This window comes from Pristiophorus japonicus, chromosome 15 (genome assembly GCF_044704955.1).
Source record: "Pristiophorus japonicus isolate sPriJap1 chromosome 15, sPriJap1.hap1, whole genome shotgun sequence".
Classification (NCBI taxonomy): domain Eukaryota; kingdom Metazoa; phylum Chordata; class Chondrichthyes; family Pristiophoridae; genus Pristiophorus; species Pristiophorus japonicus.
Genome location: NC_091991.1, coordinates 62250362 through 62274378, shown reverse-complemented (window position 1 = coordinate 62274378; position 24017 = coordinate 62250362). Strand labels below are relative to the sequence as shown.

The window sequence follows — 24017 nt, the reverse complement described above, 5'->3', positions numbered from 1 at the left end:
GTGTGGGGACTGTACACGGATGTGATTTATTGCTCAATGGGGCGGGGCTAGGTGTTAATTACTTGTCAGTGGACAATAGCTACGCCCTAATAATTTTGAGTTGCTGTCAGGCTTGGCCTTGAGAGAAGGGAATGGATATAGACGCAGATGAACAGTGCATTCGGTCTAGCTGAGTGGACGTTAAGAGGACCTAAGGACTTGATAGTGTACAGACAATTGTTGCGGGGTGGGAGGGGTGAATCAGGAGTTCTTGCATGATCGCCAATCCATCATGACTGAGGTGTTCTGTGAAGAGGACCTGAGGTTCTGTTCAGTGGTAGTGGGGCATTTATTTTCCATTTTGCATTTGTTTTCCACAGCCAAGTGCGCTTCCTTCGCCTAAATTAATTTAAAAATCTTCCATTCTCAAGTTGTGTCTATTTTTAAATATAAAATCTTCGCCTGCTCTCTCATCTCCCCTGCTGGTTTTATCCCAATGTTTTTATTTTTAAAACTGTAGCAATGGCACAGTTTATTTCCCACTCCACACCTCCCTCTTCTGGTTTCAAAGCTGCAGTACCACTGAATATATAACCCATACTGTCTGCTTGGCCTTGTTGGTTTTTAAATCATCTGCATATAAAGTTGCACTGCCAGCTCACTTTAATGCCTTTTCGATGCTAATCTGAATTGATACTATAAAATTTATATTTAATATGTTCAGTTTTCCAGGTATTGCAGAATTATGTTTATTGAGAATGTACTTTTTCCTCAGTTACAGCTTTGAAGAAGATTTCAGTTTATTTCCCCAAGTAAATCTAAACCCAGTTGCAAGATGCTTGAATTACAAGATTTCTCCTGATTGGCTGCTGTCCATGTTGATAATGACAACCCACTCCCGTAGACATTCAATTAAAAAAAAATCTTGCTCTTCTGAACTATTTTTTTGGGGGCATAAGAACTTTTTTTGCCATATAAAATCTGAAACTGCGTAAATTAATTTGAGCATTTTGAGGCAATTTTGTTAAGCTGAAAATTTGCTTATTAAAGACTTATAAGTTAGCAAGCTCACTAATATACCCTAGTGCTTTAAGGTAGGAACCTACAGACAGGCTGTGGATTGGTCAGGAAAAGAAGCAGTAGTAACAGATGGCTGGAAAGGGGTGAAGATAATTCAGATCCTTTCTGGGCTTCTTTCATTCTTGGCTTCTAGACCCTTCCCTTCCAGTACTACCAAATTCCAGCAACCTCCAATGCTCCCAACCCCACTTCCCTGTCCTGCTGGACTCGAAACTTTGTTACACATCTAACCCAATTTCCATATTCTGAGACCTCCTTCTGTGCATACCAGCCGTAGATTGCGCTGCCTACCTCTTCAAATACTATTGCTACCAAACCCTAGGATCTTCTTTCTCAGTGCTGACAGACTACTGATCCATGTCTTGGCAATCCCAATTTAAAAAAAAATCTTGCTCTTCTGAACTATTTTTTGGGGCTAAAAATTTTTTTTGCCATATAAAATCTGAAACTGTGTAAATTAATTTGAGCATTTTGAGGCAATTTTGTTAAGCTGGAAATTTGTTTATATTAAAGACGTATAAGTTGGCAAGCTCACTAATATACCCTAGTGCTTTAAGGTCGGAACCTACAGACAGGCTGTGGATTGGTCAGAAGAAGAAGCAGTGGTATCAGCAAATGCTGATAAATCAGTGTCCCAAATAATACTACTTGGAATAATATCCCTGTTGTTTCAAAATATTCAACTCACTGAGCAGCCTTGTGAAAGATTAGCTAATGGCCCAGAATTTGCAGTCAGCGGTGAAGTGACAGCGCTCGCTGCTGACCTTTTAAGAAAGCTGTCCACAAAGATCTAGTGATCTCTGGTGTGAATTTCAGTTCTTCCGACCTTAATTTGAATCTGGCACCAGATGAAGCGAATCTCCAGCGTCCAGCAACAGTGATGTCATCAAGCAGGCTGAGCAGCCAATCACATTGAAGAAGTCTCACAAACAGCAAACCAGGAAGTAAAATGCACAGATTCTAATTTACTTTGTATTACATTTTAAAGAGAATGAACTAACGATTGGGATATACCCCAGGTAGAAGCTGAAATATCAAACTTTTTGAACAAAATATATTATTTTAAAAACCATGTAATTATTAACCATATTAATGGAAAAATTTGACATTCCATAAATGAATTAGTTTTTCAGGGCCAGAACAGTTGTTCAGCTGCCATTTTAAAAACCCAGTTACTCCTCTTCCCACAGGCTTAACTTTTTCGGATGGGAGGAGTGGGGATTTAAACAGTGATATTCCAGCGTAATAGTGGAAGGTTACATCCTTCAGTTAGACCATTTGATCAATTTCTGGAACGATTATGAAAATACATATTTTTGTTCAGTTGTGCAAGCTGACAGAATCCTATTTCAGAGATAGTTTTCATGCCATTTATACATTACCAAACTAGTTGTGCTGCCTTTGCATTGCTGGGTTGCTATAGAGGTTCAGAGTACTGTTGGCACAACTGTTTGCTTGAAAGAAAATGACTTTCATTGATACAGTGCCTAATCAAGTCCCCCAAATGCACTCCAGCTTGGGAAGTGGAATGACTGTTGCATAGGCAAAATGCACTCAGCAGAATATTATAAGTCATCATCATAGGCAGTCCCTCAGAATCGAGGAAGACTTGTTTCCACTCTAAAAGTGAGGTCTTTGGTGGCTGAACAGTCCATTACGAGAGCCACAGACTCTGTCACAGGTGGGACAGATAGTCGTTCAGGGAAGGGGTGGGTGGGACTGGTTTGCCGCATGCTCTTTCTGCTGCCTGCGTTTGATTTCTGCATGCTCTTGGCTTTGAGACTCGAGGTGCTCAGCGCCCTCCCGGATGCACTTCCTCCACTTAGGGCGATCTTTGGCCAGGGACTCCCAGGTGTCAGTGGGAATGTCGCACTTTATCAGGGAGACTTTGAGGGCGTCCTTGTAACGTTTCTGCTGCCCATCTTTAGCTCGTTTGCCGTGAAGGAGTTCCGAGTAGAGCACTTGCATTGGGAGACTCTTGTATGGCATACGAACTGTGTGGCCTGCCCAGCAGAGCTGATCAAGTGTGGTCAGTGCTTCAATGCTAGGGATGTTGGCCTTGACGAGGGCGCTAATGTTGGTGCATCTGTTCTCCCAGGGGATTTGTAGGATCTTGCGGAGACATCGTTGGTGGTATTTCTCCAGCGACTTGAGGGTGTCCTAGTTTGAGCCATATAGGAGGGTGGGTATTACTACAGCCCTGTAGACCATGAGCTTGGTGGCAGTTTTGAGCGCCTGGTCTTCAAAACACTCTCTTCCTCAGGTGACCGAAGGCTGCACTGGCGCACTGGAGGCGTTGTTGGATCAAGAACGGGGAAGCACTCATCAAGGACACTGAGGCAGTCAGGGCCTGCTGGAAGGAGCACTTTGAAGATCTCCTCAATCGAGACTCTGCCTTTGACTCGAGTGTTCTCGACTCCATCGCACAGCATGTTACCTGCCACCACCTCGGTAAGACCCCAACACTGCACGAGGTAGAAAAAGCCATAAGACAGCTTAAAAACAACAAGGCTACGGGTGCGGATGGAATCCCTGCTGAGGTGCTGAAGTATGGCGGGGATACATGACCTCATCTCTCTCATCTGGAGGGAGGAGAGCATGCCGGGAGATCTGAGAGATGCAGTGATCGTGACCATCGTTAAAAAACCGACTGCGGCAACTACAGAGGAAGCTCCCTGCTATCAGCCACTGGGAAAGTTGTCGCTAGAATCCTCCTCAACTGTCTTCTTCCTGTGGCCGATATCATAAGTAGCAATGAAATGAATGACCAATTCATCTGTATTTGGTGGTGCTGGTAAAGCACTTTTCATGACCACCGGACGTCCCACAGTGCTTTACAGCCAATAAAGTACTTTTTGAAGTGTAGGCACTGTTGTAATGTAAGAATCTTGGCCAAGGCATGGACAGAACTCCCTGGTCTTCTTCACACAGCACAGTAGGATCTTTAATAGCAATTTGAACCATGGGAATAGGCAGATGGAGCCTAAGGATGGTTGCTCAGACAATGCAGAACTCCCTGACTGCTGCATTGAAGAATTAGCCAAATCTATGTTCTCAAGTCTTCTACAACTTTATGACTCTGAAATAGGAATGCTACCAGCTAAGGACAGGCTGTCGAGAGGCACAGAAACCAGCCTGGTGCCTCCGACAGGAACTACTAGTGGTAACTAATATGAAGAACACAAAAAAATATGAACAGCATTTGATGTGGAATCATCATATTGGGTCTGGCCAAGGGCAGGCTGAGGTGTCTGCTTACCCGAACAGCCAGCAACGTGCTGTCAGAATGAATCTGCCCCTCTAGTAATGCAAAAGGAGTATGAAGGAAGCACTTCTGTGATGCCATGGAATTAATAGCATCATTAAAACACTCCACATGCAGCACTTATATATAGAGTATTATAGAGTAATCTGTATTATAATTTAGATGTGGGGCGTCACTGATTACTAATTAATTTGAAAAGGGTCCTTCAGTCAAAACATTCCACCGGATTAGAGAAGGTAAACAATTATAAAAATACCATTATAGGCAGTCCCTTGAAATCGAGGAAGATTTATAAAGAAGTGGTTGATTGTAAGACATGCTTTGCAATTTTTTTTTCTGGCCATGGCATCTTCCTCTGTGTCTGAGAGTGATCCATATAGTTTGTGAAGTGACATTGCTGGTGTGTTTGGGATGGCAGAGTGCCCACAGCTAGAACAAGTGATCATGCGAACGTAAAAGGGTGGTAGTTTTTTTTTTTAAACCTTTTCGCTCGCTCCTCCCTTTTGTGCCTGATCGTTGCTGGGATGTGTCTGCATGGATTCAGATTGTAATTCAGTTCCTCACCCATTTGATATTATAGTTGAGCCCGATCCTGTCTTAAACCTGATGTCCATTCGTACTCTCCTCCAGAGAAGGACCCTTATCTGATTTATTGGAATCAAATTTCTATTGGGTTTTCCCATTGTAACTTCACCAGTATCCCACAGAAATTCCAAGCATAGTTTATAAACTGCTCAGGCAGCCAGTGAATATTCAGATCCAGTATTTCATGACTGGAAAGGATAATTGCTGGAAGATTCCTGGGAGGTTCTCCTGATCAGCCAATGTTTTTTTTTTACCCCCCCCCCCCCCCCCCCCCATCCTTTATCCTCGTGAGCTGAGATATGTAAATTCAGGTCAGACTAGGGCAGTGGTTCTCGATTGTTTTGATTGAAAGAACCCATTTCAAATGAATTAGTAATCATTGATGCCCCACATCTAAATTATAATACAGACTACTCTATAGTACTCAATATATGAGTGTTTGTTTTAATGACATTAAGAAAACAGGTACCTTGCGTACAGATATCAATGAGATGAGTGTGCCACACTATCATCAATCAACTTTTTGATGCCCACCACCAGCTTTGGTAACTGCGGGTCTACCTGGCGATCTTTGTGCCGTCCAGGCTGCCCTCCCAGGTAAGGCATCCAGCCCATTCTGCTGCACATGTGGCGGCCGCACTCCGCTCCGGCCTCTATACTGGCACCAAGCTCTCCTCCGGCTGCCGCTCATTGGCTTGGTCTTGATCATGGCGTCTGTTTCCCCCACCCCCCCCCCCCCCCAGCCCCCAATCACCCATGTAAGGCCAGCCCTGCTCGGTATACTCATTATTTTGAGGAGCCCCTGGAAAGTCTCTCTGGATCCCCAGTTTGAGAACCACTGGACTAGGGATGAAACCGAGGATGGCCTTAAGTGCACTGGCTCAGTTGCTGAGTCAACAAATTTGTTATCATGAGAACTGGGGGCGGCGGGGGGGGGTCGTCATTGAAGAGAGGTCATCAGTTCTGTTCAAGCTGGCTGTGCACCATGCAACATTTCTGGTTGAGCACTACAGAAGTGTGAGTCACGCTTGCTGTGCAGTTGGTGTTGACCTGGCGAATTCCACACCAGCTGGGCTTGAGCATCATTGAGCAGCATTTGGGTGCTTCCCCAGAGAGTGAATCATCCCGATCTGTTCCACACAGACTTTCCAGCTGCGGCTACTGTATAGCATCAGGAGCTGTTTCTGCTCTTTAACAAAAAAAAGATGGTAATCAGAAGTAAATGTTTTCAAATCTATTAATGAGTTGAGGGATTTTTTTAAATGTTATTTCTCTGTATAAATTCCTGCTGCTGCACAAGCTCCTCTGGCTGGGCTACAGTACCACCTGGAACATAAACATGTGGAAATGAGATCCCTGTTGCAAGGATTCAGGGAAAGATTTTTCCTCACCACCTCCTTCCCTCATGTCATTGCATACAATGCTTCATTGTTAGACCTGTCTAAGTATTGGCAGATTTTATATAATTGCTGTGCTGAGGAGCAGAAATAGAAATGGCTGGTACCCTGCAACTAGAAACCAGAATCTTTGTGCAACCTGTCACGAGGGCAGTTTATGGTGGGGGGAGGGAGGAGAGAGAGTCGCGGAGGTCGGGTGGGGGGAAGCAAGAGAGTCGTGGGGGGAGGAGGGAAGAAAGAGAGTCACGGAGAGGGGAGGGGAAAGAGGGAGGGAGAGGGGGGAGTCGCGGGGGGGAAGGGGAAAGAGTTGCAGGGGAGGGGAGGGGGGAGTTGCGGGGGGGGGGAGAGGGGAGGGGAAGGGGAGAGTTGCGGGAGGGGTGTGGGGGGGGGGGTCGGGTCGGGGTGGGGGAGAAGAGGTCGTGTCGCCGGGGTGGGGAGAGCAGGGGTCGGTCCGGGGAGCGGGAGTCAAGTCTGGTCTGGTCCGGTCGGGTGGGAGGTGAGCCTTATCCACGCAGCCCCAGTGAGGCCATTCGGCCAGGGCTAGGGGCTGCTTGCTTCGGGCCCCTCTCACTGTAGCACGCATGTGCAGAGGTCCCGGCACTGTTTTCAGCACTGGGACTTGGCTCCGCCCCCCCACAGCTTATGCTGTGCCGCGCCCAGCTCCAGAGGACCTGCAGGGAACCGGCGAATAGGTGAGTTTTTTTTAGGCGTACTTTGTGGCGCGAAAAACGGGCGTCCAGGTCCGGGCTGTGCCGTTTTAGGCGCGGCCCGAAACTTGGGCCCAAAGGAACTAATGTTTGGGCTGGATGGAAGGAATGTGTCCTGTGCTGTGGACAGGTCGAGCAGGGATAATGCACCACAGTCACAATCACCAAGAGATGTTGTTTGTGACTTGGGTTATGACCGTTCTTGTCTTCATGAAGGGAGGAAAGCAGACTGGAGAACTCTGATCCAAAACCATCTCTCTTTACTCTCTCCCCATCTCCCCCAAAAGGCGGGTGGGTGGGTGTGAGATAATTGGGCCTCAAGCTGGGATGTGTGTACTGGAGAGTAGAAAACTTGTATTTGGCCATCCATTCTTTGCACTGAGCCAAATTGGGTGCAGCAAGGATGTGACATGATTCAACTCCATGTACTGTGCCCCAATTTAGTGTCTGAACGCCCCCCCCACCCCCCGGCAACCTATTGACTTCCCACACAAACCACCGTTGTGGTCACACTGACCGAGGACTGTAGGTTCACTGTGTAAAAGATCAGGAGTTGGCCATTCAGCTTATCGGGCCTGTACTGCTATTCTGTACTCTCAACTCCATTTACCTGCCGTGATCCATATCCCTTGATACCTTTACCTAACAAAAATCTATCAATCTCAGTCTTGAAAGTTTCAATTGACCCAGCATCCACAGCCTTGTGGGGATAATTCAGCATTGAGCTTTTGTGGTTGTGTTCACATTAGGATCGTGTTGATACTATACAAATGCGTTTCACTTAGCTTTAAAAAGTCTACAATGACTTTGTGCAGATTCAAATGCAGGCTCCAAAAGTACAAGGACTATATGTTTGGTATCTAGTTAGGCATACTTGGGAGCAAAACGTTAATTGAAGGGTGATGAACAAAGAAACAGTATTGAAGGGTCACTATCTTCTGATGTGCATTTTTTGTTGCTGTACATGACAAATGATGTACAGATATACCTGCTGAGTATTTCCAGCATTTTTTGTTTTTATATCTTCCTTATCAAACAATTATTTTCATTAAGGAATTCCCTTAAGTTATAAAAGCGATTGATGAGCTGCCTTTCATTTGTACAGTGTTTTCGTGTTGCTTTCGGTGGAACATAATACCAAGCCATGTAAAGTTGAAACAGAACTCGATTATCTTCAGTACTGTGAAAACCCAGAAGCTATCCCACATCTGTTTTGCTTTATTTCATACTGCATGTTGGAATGGAGTTTTGGGCACAAGTAGGGAACATCGTGTTCAGAAATGCTGTTGAGTTCAATTGTAATTATTTGTATTTTAATGAGTAACTTGGGGCATAATCTTTTTGTTGAAGACTACATGGTACAATGGTGGTCTTTCCCGATGTTCCGTTAGTTTTCCAGTTATTTTCATGTTGAGTTACAATCGCTACAGTTGGCCTATACAGGACACAATTGAACATGCATACATGGAATGCTGGAACACCACGTGGAAATTTGGTGTAAAAATGTGACTAAGATTTCTACCTGTTCCATTTATATCTCAAACTGCGCTGATGATTCAGAAGAGAATTTGGATTTTATTTGCTGCAGTAGAAGCAGTATATTTAAAAAGCTACTTATCACTACCATGAGGGGATAGACATTGGAAATAGTTGTTCATGTTGTGGAATTTTTACCTGTTGGAGGCAGGCATGGTTTACTTCCTTTTCTTGCAGAAGTGTAACCAGCATAAAGATAAAATTGACTGCTCTCCAGGACAATGTCAGTTGTGTATTTCATGAGAGTATCCAGCTTTGGAATTGGGAAAGAATTCACAAAATAAGTACAGATAAGGAAGTCCATTTGACCTATCAATTTTGTCACCATTGGATGTTTTACTTGTGCCTTTGTCACAAATTGAACATGGGTGTGACCTTAGCGGAGCACTGGTCAGCTTTAGTATGACTCCCTTGATACACAAGTTCTACTGATCTGGCAACACAGTTTAAAAAAATAAATTTTCTTTGTTAATTGCTTCTCTGTAATGTCTGGATATAGTCAGTATTAGGTCTACTATCACTTCCAGATCTCTTTCATTCTCTCTCCTAGCTAATTAAAACCATTCATTATGTCCACTTACATTTTATTGTGCGTAAGATCTATCACATTTTATCTCTATTGATTCTAGCCACTTGGACATATTACCTAGGCTCTTAAGTAAATGGGCAGTCACTCACTATATCTCCCCAACCTGACATCACTCCCTTAATTGGTACCTGCTACTTCCTCTTCCAACCAATTCTTGACCCACCTCCAAGTTTTGCTTAGATACCCACTGCCTTAAGCATGTGTAGTCATTTTATTGGGCTCAATTTTCCTCAAAGCTGTTTTTTGGCGTACTTGAAGATTTACCTGTTTTTTTTTGTGGCCCAAGTACGCCAAAAAAATCTTCCACGTTTCCTGTTTGATTTCTTCATTTTGGTGCAGCCTCGCCTGTCGTTTAATTTTGGGGGTAAAGCCTTGGTCTGCGCTAAAACGATCGGGTTGCCACGGTAACCAGGGACATAATGCGGGCTGAGGCTGGAAAATGAAACATGCAGCCAGCTCGCAACCTGCACAAGCACATTAAACATTGCAGCAACTTACCAAGCACATTACAGCAACTTACCTCCGTCCCCTCTCCCCAGGTGTTGGTCCCCGCTCCTATCCCAGGCCAAATGGCCTCCTCCCTCCCGGTCCCTGCTCCTATCCCACCATAACATGTGCCTGCGAAGAGACATTCGGCCGCTCAACCAGGAAACACCAGGACTGGTTTGATGAGAATGACCAGGAGATCCAGGAGCTAATAAACCGAAAGCGCAGGGCATTTCTGAACTTAAAGCAACAACCCAACTCTGGAGCAGTAAAGCAGCTCTACAGACAGCTGAGGTCGAACAAAAAACCCGCAACCTAAAGAATAGATGGTGGATGGAGAAAGTACAGGAGATTCAACAGCTGGCCGACAACCATGATGTGCGAGGATTTTTCACCGCAGTCAAGTCCACCTACGGCCCAAGCACCCAAAGCCGTGAGTTACGCTGGTGCAAATTGATTGGGGAAACTTTTATTTTTAAACTTAGGCCAAAAAAAGCGGCCTGTGCCAAAATAACGGTGCAAATCACCGGGGAGCATTGTTACCCAAGTCTGTGAAAGGTTCCATGACATTAATACTTGGTGTATTGTGTCCAGTTTTGGTACCTGCACATAATGAAATATATTCAAGCTTTGGAGTGGTGCCTCCTGTGAGAGCAACCCAAGAAGATATAAATATTGGAGCGCTTAATCATTTAGGGCTCCAAGATTGTTATTTTTGGCAAATACAGATTTAGAGGGGATATAACTGATGTTTTGAAATGAAGGAATCTGGTTCGATGGACTGTTCAGAATGATGGGTAAGGGGGTCCTGTTTGAAAATCTGTAGGTAAAAAATTAGGTTGGATAACAGAGTTTTACCATCTGGAGTAAAGTGTCAAGATATTTGGTTGGTATGGAGTTGCTACGGTCTTTTAAATGCAAATTTCAGAGACATTTAGATTAGAGCCAGTGCAAAAGAGCCACAAAACTTAGTATTAATCTTTGAGATCTAAGGCATGAGCAAAGACTAGAGAAACTTCGGCTTTTCAGTCTTGAAAGAGGCATCTGAGAGGCAATCTTGGAGGTATTCCAGATTGTAAACGATATGGGAAAGGTAAATCTGGTATTGAAATGCAGTAGTAGGATACAAGCAGCAGAGTTTTGGATGAGCTGACGTTTATAGAAGACGAGACCTTCTGCTTTAGTTTGTTCTGAAAAGGGGCATCACCTACCTTGTTGAATGTTTTCTCCTCGCCCCCCCCCCATAGTAATCTGTAAAACACTTCAGGTATATATCATGAATATTCAACTATGTGATGCTTTGATGTGCAAATAGGATACAGAAATAAAAACAGAAAATGCTGGAAATATTCAGCAGGTCAGGCGCCTCTGTCAAGGGAGGAAAAAGGTAAGGTTAACATTTCGGGGCACATTTCGGAAGATGTTAGATTAACCGCTTTTATAAGGAGGAACCGAGCCTGGGAAAGGGGTCGGTGAGAAAAAAAAAGTCTGTGGAGGATAGGAAATGATTAAATGACAGAAGTGAGAGTGGTGTATGACAAAAATAGGCAATGAGAGGTTAAAGTAATAAAAGATATATCCCAGACCAGAGGATGTATGAATGGTTGCAGCAGAAGGGGAGGGAAGCATTGGAAATTTGATCAAGTGAAGAAGGCTCTAATAGCCTGAGAGTGTGGTGAAAGAAAAAGGCAGGTGGATACCAGGGGTGCAGACAACCCTGCCCGCCATGTATTGATTGGGGATCCCCATTCCAAGCACCAACCCACAACTTCCTCCATTCCAGAAGTGCTGGTGCACCCATCTTACATCACCTGGAGCTGTGGTTAAGATCTGAAGTTATGAAAGACAATGGTAATGCCAGAGAGCTGTAAAATGCTTAGTGTAGAGATGAGGTGCTGTTCCTTGAGCTTGTGTCGAGCTTCTTTGGAGCATTGTAGGGGGCAAAGGACAGAGGTCAGAGAGCATGTGGAATGGTGAATTGAAGTGGCAAGGGACCAGAAGCTCAGTAGCACTTGTGGATAGAGCGGAGGTGTGTTCAGCAAAGCTATCGCCCGATCTGCATTTGGTCACCCTGATGTAGGGGACACCCGTGAGCAGCGAATACAATATACTAGGGTAAATTGTTGTCTCACTTCTTCTGCTGTTTAATCATCTATCCTCCATCGAATCGCGTACTAATGTTCTTTATCCTTGGCCTCTTGACCCTGACTCTGTTCCTTATAAAACTTTAAAAAAAAATCTGTAACCTGTAAAACACTGTTCTAAACAAACCTTTGTTTTATAACATCTAGTTCTGACGTTGGATCATAAGATGTGAAATGCTAACCTTACCTTTCTCTCTCAATAAATTCAACTTGACATGCTGAGTTTTCATCATTTTCTGTTATTTAAAATTTCCAGCATCTGCAGTATTTTGCTTTGTGTAGGAGCCAGTGGTCACAGATTTGATTGGTTTGGAATACCTGCACAGGTTGAACCTCTGGTCCGGAAACATACGGCATTGGCTGGGCCTGAGGGAGAGGAGGGTTTATTTATAAAAAATCTCTCTCTCCATAGATGCTACCTGACCTGAGTTTTTCCAGCATTCTCTGCTTTTAATTCAAATTTCCAATATCCGCAGTATTTTGCTTTTGTCCCACTGATTATTTGTGACCAGGCGAGAAGCATTAGAAGGAATTTTTTTTCTACATTCGCCATAAAGTTAAGTATTTCGCAAACTCAATTTTTATTAGGAGCTTTTGAATCCATATGTAGCCACTTTGGGCTCAAAATTAGCCAGTAGTTGCTCTTTTTTTGGAGCAGCTTGATTTTTCTGGAGTATCTTAAAAATACCCATTTTGCACATTCAATTTGTGCCAGTGTAAGTGAGTAACGATTTTTTGAGTTTAGTTTTTTCTCGAAAGGGGGCATTACCAGCCACCAACGCCCGTTTTGGCCATTTAGACCACTTTGGCCAGCTAATAGTTACTCCACGCTAGCTTAGGCCAGCGTATGTGGCTACTTGTGGCCGCTTGTGTAGACCCTTGCGGAGAGATAAGAAATCAGCAGATAGGTACATCGGAGGCCTGCAGAACTTAATGACTTGACTAAAGAATCTGAATAGGATCAAACAGCTATACAGGACATCATATGACAAACTTTGCAAGTTACTTTACTATACAACAGAAACATTCATGGAAGCTTAAACTACAAAAATAAAATAAGTAAATGATAGTTGAATTAAATTGCCTGATCTTTCAACTAATTTAAACAACTATTTGTTTGCAATGATTATACTGGGCCAAAATTGAGCCCATATTATTTAAATAAAGTCTACTTTAATAAATAAGATATTCTCCGTGTTCCTATGTCACTTATGCTCTTTCACAAGAGCACCAGGTGAATAGGCTTGACAAATGGTCACCACTATTCACGAGGCACAACACATTTACATAATTTTTCAAAATATCCAGATAAAAAATAGAAGCAAGTCCGACCCTACCTTCATCTTCAGTCTGGGAAGGCAGCGGGCCGGCCTGCTTGTGCGATCGGCCACTCGGCCTGGGATTGGGGTGGGACGCACATGGAGAGGCTGGGGATGGTATGATGATGATCGGGTCCCACGCTGCAGCACGAGCAGAGGCTGGGGATGAGGAGCTATTGCGCATGCACGCACACTCCAACGCGCATGTGCAGACGTCCCGGCACTGTTTTCAGCGCGGGCGCTGACTCTGCCCCCGACCCGACTGGCCACGTTGCGCGAAGACCCGGGAGAGGCCAGACAGCGGCCAAAGTGGGGAGCGATTTTTTTTTTTTTTTTCCGGAGCACTTTCCAATGCAGAAAGTTGGCGCATCTCCAGTGAGTGCGCCGAAAAAAGGGGTGGGCCAATTTTGTATCTTGCCTTAAATCAAAACTATTGAAATACTTTGTTTGTAAAATAACATTAAGAATTTATGTATTTTCCCCACATTTTAATGGGGAAAAACCCCATTGTGAACCTATTCGTAAAAGGCTCCTTTTCTGGGGGTGCTATTTCATATTTGGATATAATTCTGTAAATACTGGCGATCCTTCAGTATTTTGCCCACACGCTGAGTATTGACAGGTTATATGACCACACCACAACCATGTCCGTTCCAATTTATGTACTTCCTCTCAGTTTCTGATGCCAGTCAGGAGCGTGATCTGTGGCTGATTTTCTTTTTCTCCGCTCTTCTTTCCCTCCCTCCCTCCAGCCAAGTATGCTGAGGCCAAGTGTAGCATTTAGCTAACCAGCAATTTATAAAGTTCCAGCATGATCTCTCTGCTTTTATATTCTATTCCTTTACTTATAAACTACAGCAATCCATATACTTGTTTAACCGCATTATTAGCTTGCCCTGCCAACTTTAAAGATTTGTGTATATGGACACCAAGGTCTCTCTGCTCATCTACACTTTTCAAAATTGTGCCATGTATAGTGTACTGTCTTTCCATATTAGTCCTCCCAAAGTGCATCACTTCATACTTCTCTGCATTGAACTCCATCTGCTACGATTCTGCCCATTTCACCATCCTGTCTTGTCAATCTGAAGTCTACAACTATCCTCATCACTAACTATTTGTTACTAAGTTTCGTGTCATCTACCAACTTTATTATGCTGATCCCTACACCCGAGTCTAGGTCGTTATTGAAAAGAGTAATGAATCCAAAACTGACCCTTGGGGAACACCACTGCAAAACACCTCCCAGTCTGAAAAACATTCATCCACCACTACCCTCTGCTTCCTGCCACTGAGTCAGTTCCGCATTCATACTGCCACTTTTCCCTTAATTCCATGGGCTTCTATCATCTTAACACGCTTCCTGTGTGGCACTTTGTCAAATGCCTTCCAAAAGTCCATATATACAACACCGACTGCACTACCTTGATCAACCTTCCCTGTTACCTCATCAAAGAATTCAATCAAGTTAGTCAAACACGATTTACCTTTAGCAAATCCATGCTGGTTCTCAATTAACCCATGCCTTTCCAATAACTTCCCCACCATCAATGTTGGGCTGACTGGCTTGTACTTTCCTTGTTTATCCCTTTTCCCTTTCTGGGCTAGTGGTATAACATTAGCAACCCACCAGTCCTCCGGCATTACTCAGATTGAAAGGTTGTGACTAATGGCTCTGCTATTTCTACCTTTGCTTCTATCAGCAACCTTGGATGCATTCCGTCTGGACCAGGTGACTTAACAACTTTCAGTAATGCTAATCTTTTTACTATGTTTTCTCTATCACTATCCTCACCATAAATTCCTGCTTCTGTTTTAATGTCACCTTCACATCCTCTGCTTCCTTTGTGAAGACAGATAAAAAGTACTCATTTAATACTTTAGCCATGCCCTCTGCCTCTATATGAAGATCCAGAATAGTTTGAGTGAGGTTTAACTTGTATTCAGCTGAGAATTTGATGACTGAAAAATTTAATATGATCATGCCAGTTGTTTCATTTCACCTATTTTGCTTTTCTGTGGGAAAGGTTTAGAATGAAATAAATCAGATGAGTGTGGTGGTACAATACGCCTGTACAAGCTGAGTGGATGACACAAGATCAGCTTTTTGTGCATTATATTTGTCATAGTTCCAAAGTACAAAATTTATTTGTGATCATGTTTGCATCGTACAGTCAAAGTCTCAATTGAATGGATAGCATTGGTAAGAGACGTAAGCAACAATTGTAAGTTCATGCCTCCTGATGGCTTAGTGAGTAAATGCACTGCATTGTATGATGCAGGATATATCCATCCTGATCTTCCACACCTACGTAACTTGAGTTTCATTGTGTTCATTAGCATGTGCATTTTAACTGTTGCTCCAGACCTGAGCTCATCGCTTCTATCTTCCTTTTTATTTTTGTTTCCCCCGCCTAGGCCTCTCTCCTGTCATCATGCCTCCTTTCACCTCCCCTCTCGGGTACTCTACCCTCCCAAATCTCTACCCCAACCCTTCAGCAGCAATCGACCTCCCTACTCTCCTGCCACCGTTACTCCTTATTAGCTAACCCTACAGCTTCCCTCTGTGCCTCTCTTGACATCCTCCGAAGGGCCCATTGAGGCACTCGTCGCTGCCTCCTTACGAAGAGTCTTGCTCTCTTGCCGACCAGTGCTCCAGTTAGGAACTAATCTTGCCAACCTCCTTTCTGTTGCACTTGACCCTGCACCCTCTCTCTACATCTCCCTCCAGAATGTTTGTTCACATGTGAACAAGGCCCTTGCCATCCATGAGCTTCTTCTGGATGATTGCTTTAATATCATTGCCTTGATGGAAACCTGGCTGAGGGGTAATGATATCTGCCCCCTTAATATAGCTTCCCCTCCTGTCTATAACCTCCACCACTTGCCCGCCTAAACCACCATGATGGCGATGTAGCCCTTATCACCAAATCACACCTAGGTCTCTCCGCCTACATCTCCTTTTACACCCTTTTCTACCGCCCACCTAAGTACCATGCTAAGTTTCTAACTCTGATATCTTCACTGCTTTCCTCCCTCAGTCTTTGCACAGAGAAACTGCTCATCCTTTGTGATTTCAACCTCCATCTCAACTCAGCATGTGCTCTCTCTCCTGAGCCCACTGCCCCCCTATCCTCCCTAAATCCCTCCGTATAAACACCCCATCCCATATTCACAGTCAAGCCCTCGACCTTACCTTCTGACCTCGTGACTCCCATTGTGTCAATCAGAACTAAAGCCAACACTGATCACTTCCTTGTAAACCCTTCCACCCCCTCCGAATCCCAATTCCATCTGTCTCCACCCTTGGAAAAGACAATTTCTCCTCTTCGTGCCCCCACCCCCCCAACTTAGAACTGCACTTTCAAATTCCCAACTAGCCTTTGGTCCTCCAGTCACCATATAACATTTCTGCAGCTACTGATCTGCTCAATCACACTATCACATCCACCTTTCATGCCCTTGTCCCCATTAGAACTACTACTCTCTCATCTTGGTTGATCCCTCTGGTATGTCCTTCATTTCTGCTCATTTTAAGCCAAAGAGACGCAGATTTGAATGTCTGTGGTGGATAATTGGTTTAACCATTCATCGCCTGATCTGGCTGGGCACTATAGGGTCCTGTTCTCCTTTGCCAAAACTAATGCAAAGATAATCCCCAGCTTCTCCTCTCCACTACAAACAGCTGTCTTAAACCACCATCTCCTCCACACGCGTCTCCAACAAGAAGTGCAAAGAGCTCATGGACGACTTTTTGTTACAAAGATTGAGCCCATCCATTCAGCTGCCTCTGCTGCTTCCCACTGGGCCAAATTTCTCCTGAGGTCCTCTCCTGTCCTAGCCCCAAACTCTCTCAGCTTTCTCTCGTTTTTCTCCAATCACTCATCATGCCCATCTCTGAGCTAATCTTGTCCATGAGATTCACCACCTGTTCCCTTGATCCTATTCCCACCAAACTGCTGACCACCCACCTTCCCTTCCTGGTCCCTATGTTAGCTTCTGTTGTTAACTTTCCTCGGGTACTGTCCCCTCCCCATCAAATCTACCTTCATCAACCCTCCTCAAAAAACCTACTCTTGACCCCTCTGTCTTTCAAATAACGGGCCTTTTTCCAACCTCCCTTTCCTCTCTGAGTGTTGTCGCTTTCCAAATTCGTGCCCATCTTATCTGCTGCAGTAATGAAACTACCCTTATCAAAGTCAAAAATGACATCCTCTGTGTCTGTGACTGTGGTAAACTATCCCCCCATGACATGTCTGCAGCCTTTGACACGGTTAACCGCACCATTCTCTTCTGTTGTCCTGCTGAGTGGGACTGCCTGGTTCCATTTATATCTATCCAGTCGTAGCCAGAGAATCACCTGTAATGGCTTCTCTTCCTGCTCCCGCACCGTTACCTCTGGAGTCTTCTAAGGATCTATTGTTGGTGCCAGTGTTCCCTCTAAGCTGCGCAGCCACGCAGTAATGGGAAAGGTCCAGCGCAAGCCATGTACTGGCTTCTCCAATGGAAATACTGCACGTGCGCAGAAAGTTAAAAGGACCGCACATTAAAAGAAACAGACCGCGCAGATCAAGGTGCAGCTTACAGGAAACACAATGTCAGATTCTATATATATATGCTGACGACCGTTCGATCTCTCGACCCCTCCACCGTGTCTGATTTGTTGCACTGTTTGTCCGACAGCCAGTATTGGATAAACAGAAATTTCCACCAACTAAATATTGGGTAGGCCAAAGCCATTGTTTTCAGTCCTCATAAACTCCATTCCATAGCAATGGACTCCATTTCCTAGCCATTGACTCCATCCCTTTCGCTGGCAACTATCTGAGGCTGAAGCAGACTGTTTGGAACCTTGGTGCTGTGTTTGACTCCAAGGTGGGCTTCGGACCAAATATCCTATCCATCACCAAGACCACCGACTTCCACCTCTGTAACATCACCCAACTCGGCCCCTGCCTCAGCTCATCTGCTGTTAAAACCTTCATCCATATCTTTACCTCTAGACTTGACTATTCCAATGCTCTCCTGGCCAGTCTCCCATCTTCCACCCTATACAAACGTGAGCTCATACAAAACTCTGGTGCCTGTATCGTAAACCGCACCAAGTTCCGTTCACCCATCACCCCTGTGCTTGCTGACCTACATTGGCTCCCGGTCCAGCAATGCCATAATTTAAAAATTCTCATTCCTGTTTTCAAATCTCTCCATGACCTGACCCCTCCCTATCTCTGTAGCTTCCTCCAGCCCTACAAGCCTTTGAGATTTCAGCTGCCTCCAATTCTGGCACATCTCTGATTTTAATCGCTCCACCATTGGCAGCTTGGCCTTCAGCTGTCGAGGGCGTAAAGTCTGGAAATCCCTCACTACCTCTCTCCTTTTAAGACGCTCTTTAAAACTTGCCTCTTCAAGCTTGTCAGCTGTCCTAATATCTCCTTATGTGGCTTGGTGTCAAATTTTGTTCAAGTTGTTGTGTGGTGCGGGGGTTAGAGAGAGGAGAAGGAAGGAAAACTTGGAAGGGAGAGAGTTGAACCAGAAGCTGCGTCAGTTGCATCATGGCATTTTTTTTCTGTTGCTAGACAACTGATACCCTTTTCTTAAAATACTAGTAAATTGCCTGTGATGCTTTGCATATCTGACATTTGCTCTACAGGGCAGCCTAATGACCAAAGTGTGTAGTTACATTGGGGCCAAGTTTCCACTGGAGTTGCTCCTTTTTTTTTTGGAGCAACTACTTTTTTTTGGAATATCTTAAAAATCGCAATTCTCCACATTTAGTTTGCACCAGTTTCAATGAGTTCGTTCAGTTTCTTTTTAGTTCAGTTTTTTTTCCCCAAACGGGGCGTTACCAGCCGCTTATGCCTGTTTTGGCCATTTAAGCAAGTTCAGACAGCCAATAGTTACTCCAAACTAAGCCAGCGTATATATCCACTTTTGTATGCTCAGAAAATCCTTGCGGACACTTTAGAAATCAGGCGCAGGTAGCCAGAGATTTGGGGGGTGGGGGGAGGTGGGGAAGTTAGAGGATTTTCCAAAGCACTAAACGCCTTCACTACAATATTAAAGAAGCACAAGTACATTTAAAGCACTAAGCAAAGCACAAAAAATAAATACAAGGAAAGCAGCAAGACTTACAAAGCACAAAAAGTAATAAGCAATTAATTAACAAATAAAAAATAGAAGGAACCCTGCACCTAAAGCACCAAGACCAAAGTAATAAGCAATCAATCAGTAACAAATTAAAAAAAAATAGAAGTCCTACCTTTGTGAAGGAAAAGGCAGCAGGCCGCCGATCAGAGAGACACACACAATGTTAAACATGCGAGGAACACTCAGTGGCCTCAGTCATCTTCCACCTTGATGGAAGATGACTGAGGCCAGCTCCTTCTCCCTTTCTTGTTTGGCTTTCTGTTCCCAGGATCTCCTGTCTCCAATGACAGACATTGCCATCTGTTCCCTCGCAGGTCGCGGCGGGGAGCCCATTCGGCCAGGGCTAGGGGCGGTGTGCTTCGGGCCCCTCCCACACAGCCTGCAGCACATGTACACAGAATCTGGGGGTGAGGAGCTACTGCATATGCGCGCACACTCCAGCGCGCATGTGCAGAGGTCCTGCCACTGTTTTTGGCACTGGGACCTGGCTCCGCCCCCATGCGTTCTGCTGCGCCAAGCCAGGGCCCTACATTGGTGCTGTTGCGTGGAAAATACAAAGGTAAATAATGGACGCCGTTTCTGTTCTTAAAAAGTCGACGCACCTCCGTGAGGTGCGCCATTCTAACCATGGGTGCAAACTTGGGCCCATTGTGGCTGTTCAATTAAAGGGGGAAATGTTAATACAGCAATTTAAAATAATAAATGTTGGAAAAGCAAGAATGGATTTTGTGACAACTAGAAGTAAGGTTTATGCACAGGAAGTTTATGTGTGATTTTTAAAAAAATAATGTACATATAATTGTACCACTCAACCATTAAAGTTAAGGTCTTAATACTTTGAACCATACCTAGACTGATCGTGCATGCTCCAATTTCTGCTGAGGTTACTTCATAAATGGCAACTAGCAGATATAGAAAATGACTGCTCTTCTTCCATTCATGCCTATATCTTGGAAATATTTGTCAATAATTAGTTAAGATGAACTTTGATGGGCAATATGAATGCATACCCAAGTTTCTCGACCACAATTTTGCTTCATGCTGCAGTTTATTCAGTGTGGGTCTGTTTGAACAATTACTGCAGTGTTTGCAGTCCATTGTGCTTTTGTATACCTAAATTCATTAAATTAATAAGCATGAGAAATGTGATAATGGTGAACATGTCCTTCAAGAACAGGAAATGGTACTTTAGCATGTTAGCACATGAAATGCTATATAAAAACAGTTAAATTTACCTGCAGGTAAAAATAAATTTGCTTTCAGCACAGACTTACTTAACGCTGTCTTATTGTTAACAGGATCGAAAGTTGTCGAAGTCAGAAAGGCAGAGGTTTAAAGAAGAAGCTGAAATGTTGAAGGGCCTACAGCATCCAAATATAGTCAGATTTTATGACTCTTGGGAATCGACCTTAAAGGGAAAGAAATGTATCGTATTGGTGACAGAATTGATGACATCGGGTACTCTAAAAACGTAAGTAATGTTAAGTGTATCTCATTATTTTAAAGTGAATTATCATTTATTAGTTCTCTCACTCTCTCATTTCTAGTTTTTTGATATAGGCTGTGCATGATTTTATTTTTGTTCAAACCGGTCAGTATCTTGATTTCAAAACTGGAAATGCACAGCACACATGTCAAGATCTGAAAGCAGTTGTGAGAAAGGATCTCACTTTAAACTTTGGCTTATGTTTCTGATGTTGACTGATCTGATGTGCATTTCTAGAATTCTCTGTTGTTAGCTTAGCTCTCCAGTGTTTCCTTTTCCCTCTTTCCCTCTTTATCTTATTTTATCCAAGTTTTCTAAGGTAAGTTAGGAAAATTTATAATTTACTTATTTGAACATCAAAGCATTATACTCTTGAATAACTATGGGTAGATGCTGTCTCTTTTAAAGGAACTGTGTGCCTTAAGTGGCCCCTGTTGAATATATATTCATTTGAAATACAGAAACAAAGTATGTACGTAAATCCTTATCAGTCTGTCCTGTTCATTCTATTGAGACACTTTCAAAAAAAAAATCTGTGGATCGGGTCTCCTAATTTTGTTTTGGGAAAGCAGCTATATCATTTAAACGCGATGTAATGTGTACCTGAATTGGAAGTTACAGTTATTCCCAGGGTTGCTTTCAATGTAATGGAGCTTTTTTCATTATCAAAATCAGTTTTTCTAAATGCATTGCATGGAGAAATGCAAAAAAAATGAGCCATTCTTTCAGCAAAGATTCTGAGCATTTGTAGATGACAGGACAATATAATTTTAAATAAAAGGGTCATGACAGAGTTTTAAAGAAAGCTACTTTTACTTCAGGAATTAATTTTACTTAGATTATTGTTCTCAACTTATCTTGACCATATTTGAATCATCCAAAGGGATAACGACTTTCATTGTCTGCAAATGTCTTGCTTTATATTTTTTATTACATTTTTTTATTACATTTTTGTTAAAAAAAACTAAAGCATTATCAGCATAGAAATACATCCAGCAAGCTCTTCTATTGTCAAAAATAGGATCATCTAATTCACAGTGCAGTACATCGTTGGGCACTGTCTCGGACTTAAACAGACTCTTCAGTCTTACTCTCCTGTTGATGCCAAGCTGAGTATCAGCCCCACTATCCTTTCCATCATAAAATCATCTACTTGCATTTCCGTAATATTGCCCACCTTACCCCATCTGCTGCTGAAACCATGATTCATGCTTGTTGCCTCCAGACTTGACTACTCCAGTACTCGGCTTCCATAAACTCTAGCTCATCCAGAACTCTGCTGCTTGTATCATATCCCGCACCGGGTTCTGCCCACCCATCACCCTTGTCCCCACTGACTTAGAACATAAGAAATAGGAGCAGGAGTGGCCATACAGCCCATCGAGCCTTCAGTAAGATCATGGCTGAAGTTTGACGTCAACTCCACTTTCCTGCCCTATCCCCATATCTCTTAATTCCCTTCGTGCCCAAAAATCTGTCGATTTCTGTCTTCAATATTCTCATCGCGTGAGCATCCACAGCCCTCTGGGGCAGAGAATTCCAAAGATTCACAACCCACTGAGTGAAGACATTTCTCATCTCAGTCCGAAATGGCTGTATTCTGATACTACGACCCCAAATTCTAGACTCTCCAGCCAAGGGAAACAGCCTCTTAAAGGGCTTGATGGGGTAGATGCTAAGAATTTTATACATTTCAATGAGATCCCCTTTCGTTCTTCTTCTAAACATCAGAGAATATAGGCTCATTCTACTCAAACTATTCTCATAAGATAGCTCTCTCTCCAGTCTTGTAAAGCTTTGTTGCCTCCCCTCTGGCAATTATATCCTTCCTTAAGTAAGGAGATCAAAATTGTAGTGCTGCAGGTGTAGTCTCACCAAAGCCCCATATAATTGCAGTAAGACATCCTTACTCTTGTCCTCCAACCCCCTTGCAATAAAGGTTAACATATCATTTGCCTTGCTAATTGCTGGCTGTACCTGCATATTAATTTTCTGTGATTTGTGCACAAGGTCTCCCTCTGAATACCAATATTTATTAGTTTCTTAATGGCAAACATTTAAAGTAATAATAATTCACAATGAATATATATTCCCTTAAGGAATAAAAACCCCGCAGGAAATATGATACAACTGTGGCTAACGAGAAGTTAAAATAATATTAGATTAAAGGAAGTGGCTTATTATGTTGCCAAAAGAGTAATAAGCCTGAGGATTGGGAGGGTTTTAAAATTCAGCAAAGGAGGACCAAGAAATTGATAGAGGGGGAAAAAAATTGATAAAAGAGCATTCCAGAAATAGTGGGAAACCAAGGGTCTAGTGAGAATTAGGAATGAAAAAAAAATAGTTTAAAAAAGAAATAGTATTGGAGAGATTAATGGGAATAAAAGCAGACAAATCCCTTGGACCTGATGGTCGACATTGTAGGGTTTTAAAAGAGGTGGCTACAGAGATAGTGGATGTATTGGTTTTGATCTTCCAGATTTCCCTAGATTCTAGAAAGCTCCCCGCAGATTGGAAGGCAGCAACCCCGCTATTCAAGAAAGGGCGGAGAGAGAAAACTGGGAACTATAGACCAGTTAGCTTTATATCGTCAGCAAACTTGGATATATTATACTCGGTCCCCTCAGCTAAATCATTGATGTAGATTGTAAATCGCTGAGGCCCAAGCACGGATCCTTGCGGCCCTCCACTAGTTACCCCTGCCGCCCCGAAAATGACCCGTTTATTCCTATTTTCTGTCCATTAACCAATCCTCAATCCATGCTGATATATTACACCAATTCCATGAGCCCTAATCTTGTGTAACAATCTCTTGTGTGGCACCTGAAAATCCAAATATACTACATCCACTGGTTCCTCTTTATCTACCCTGCTAGTTACACCATAAAAAACTATAATACATTTGTCAAACATGAATTCCCTTTCATAAAAGTGTGATTTTTCCAAGTCCTCTGTTAGATTGATTTCCTTTTCAGATGCTGATGAATATGCTGTGTATTTACAGCATTTTCTGTTTTGATAGAAGTCATGCTAAGGTCAAAAGGCAGCTAGCATATAGTGGCATAGAAAAATAAATTATGGATGTATTGAAAAGATGAGCTATTCGGAAAGATGAAGGAAGCTCAAGCTTTACAATCTAGAATTCTTCTAGGTATGACCCTAACCACTGTCTTCGGTCCTCGCCACAAATTTCATTCATAACCACCAACTCCATCCTTGTCTCTGGCTGCTGTCTGACCTGAACCAGACCATTCGTGACTTGGCCGCCCTATTTGACCCAGAGATGAGCTTCCAATT

General features: G+C 43.4%; 1 protein-coding gene across 4 annotated transcripts in view; it reads left to right on the top strand.

Annotated features, from left to right (window-relative positions):
* Nucleotides 1-24017, top strand: part of LOC139280809 (serine/threonine-protein kinase WNK1-like) — a 200007-nt gene that overhangs the window by 35051 nt on the left and 140939 nt on the right. For all 4 annotated transcript variants that reach the window (XM_070900527.1, XM_070900528.1, XM_070900529.1 and 1 more), the window contains exon 2: nt 20533-20705. In XM_070900527.1, the coding sequence (XP_070756628.1) occupies nt 20533-20705 (173 nt within the window). The remainder of the gene's footprint in view (nt 1-20532; nt 20706-24017) is intronic.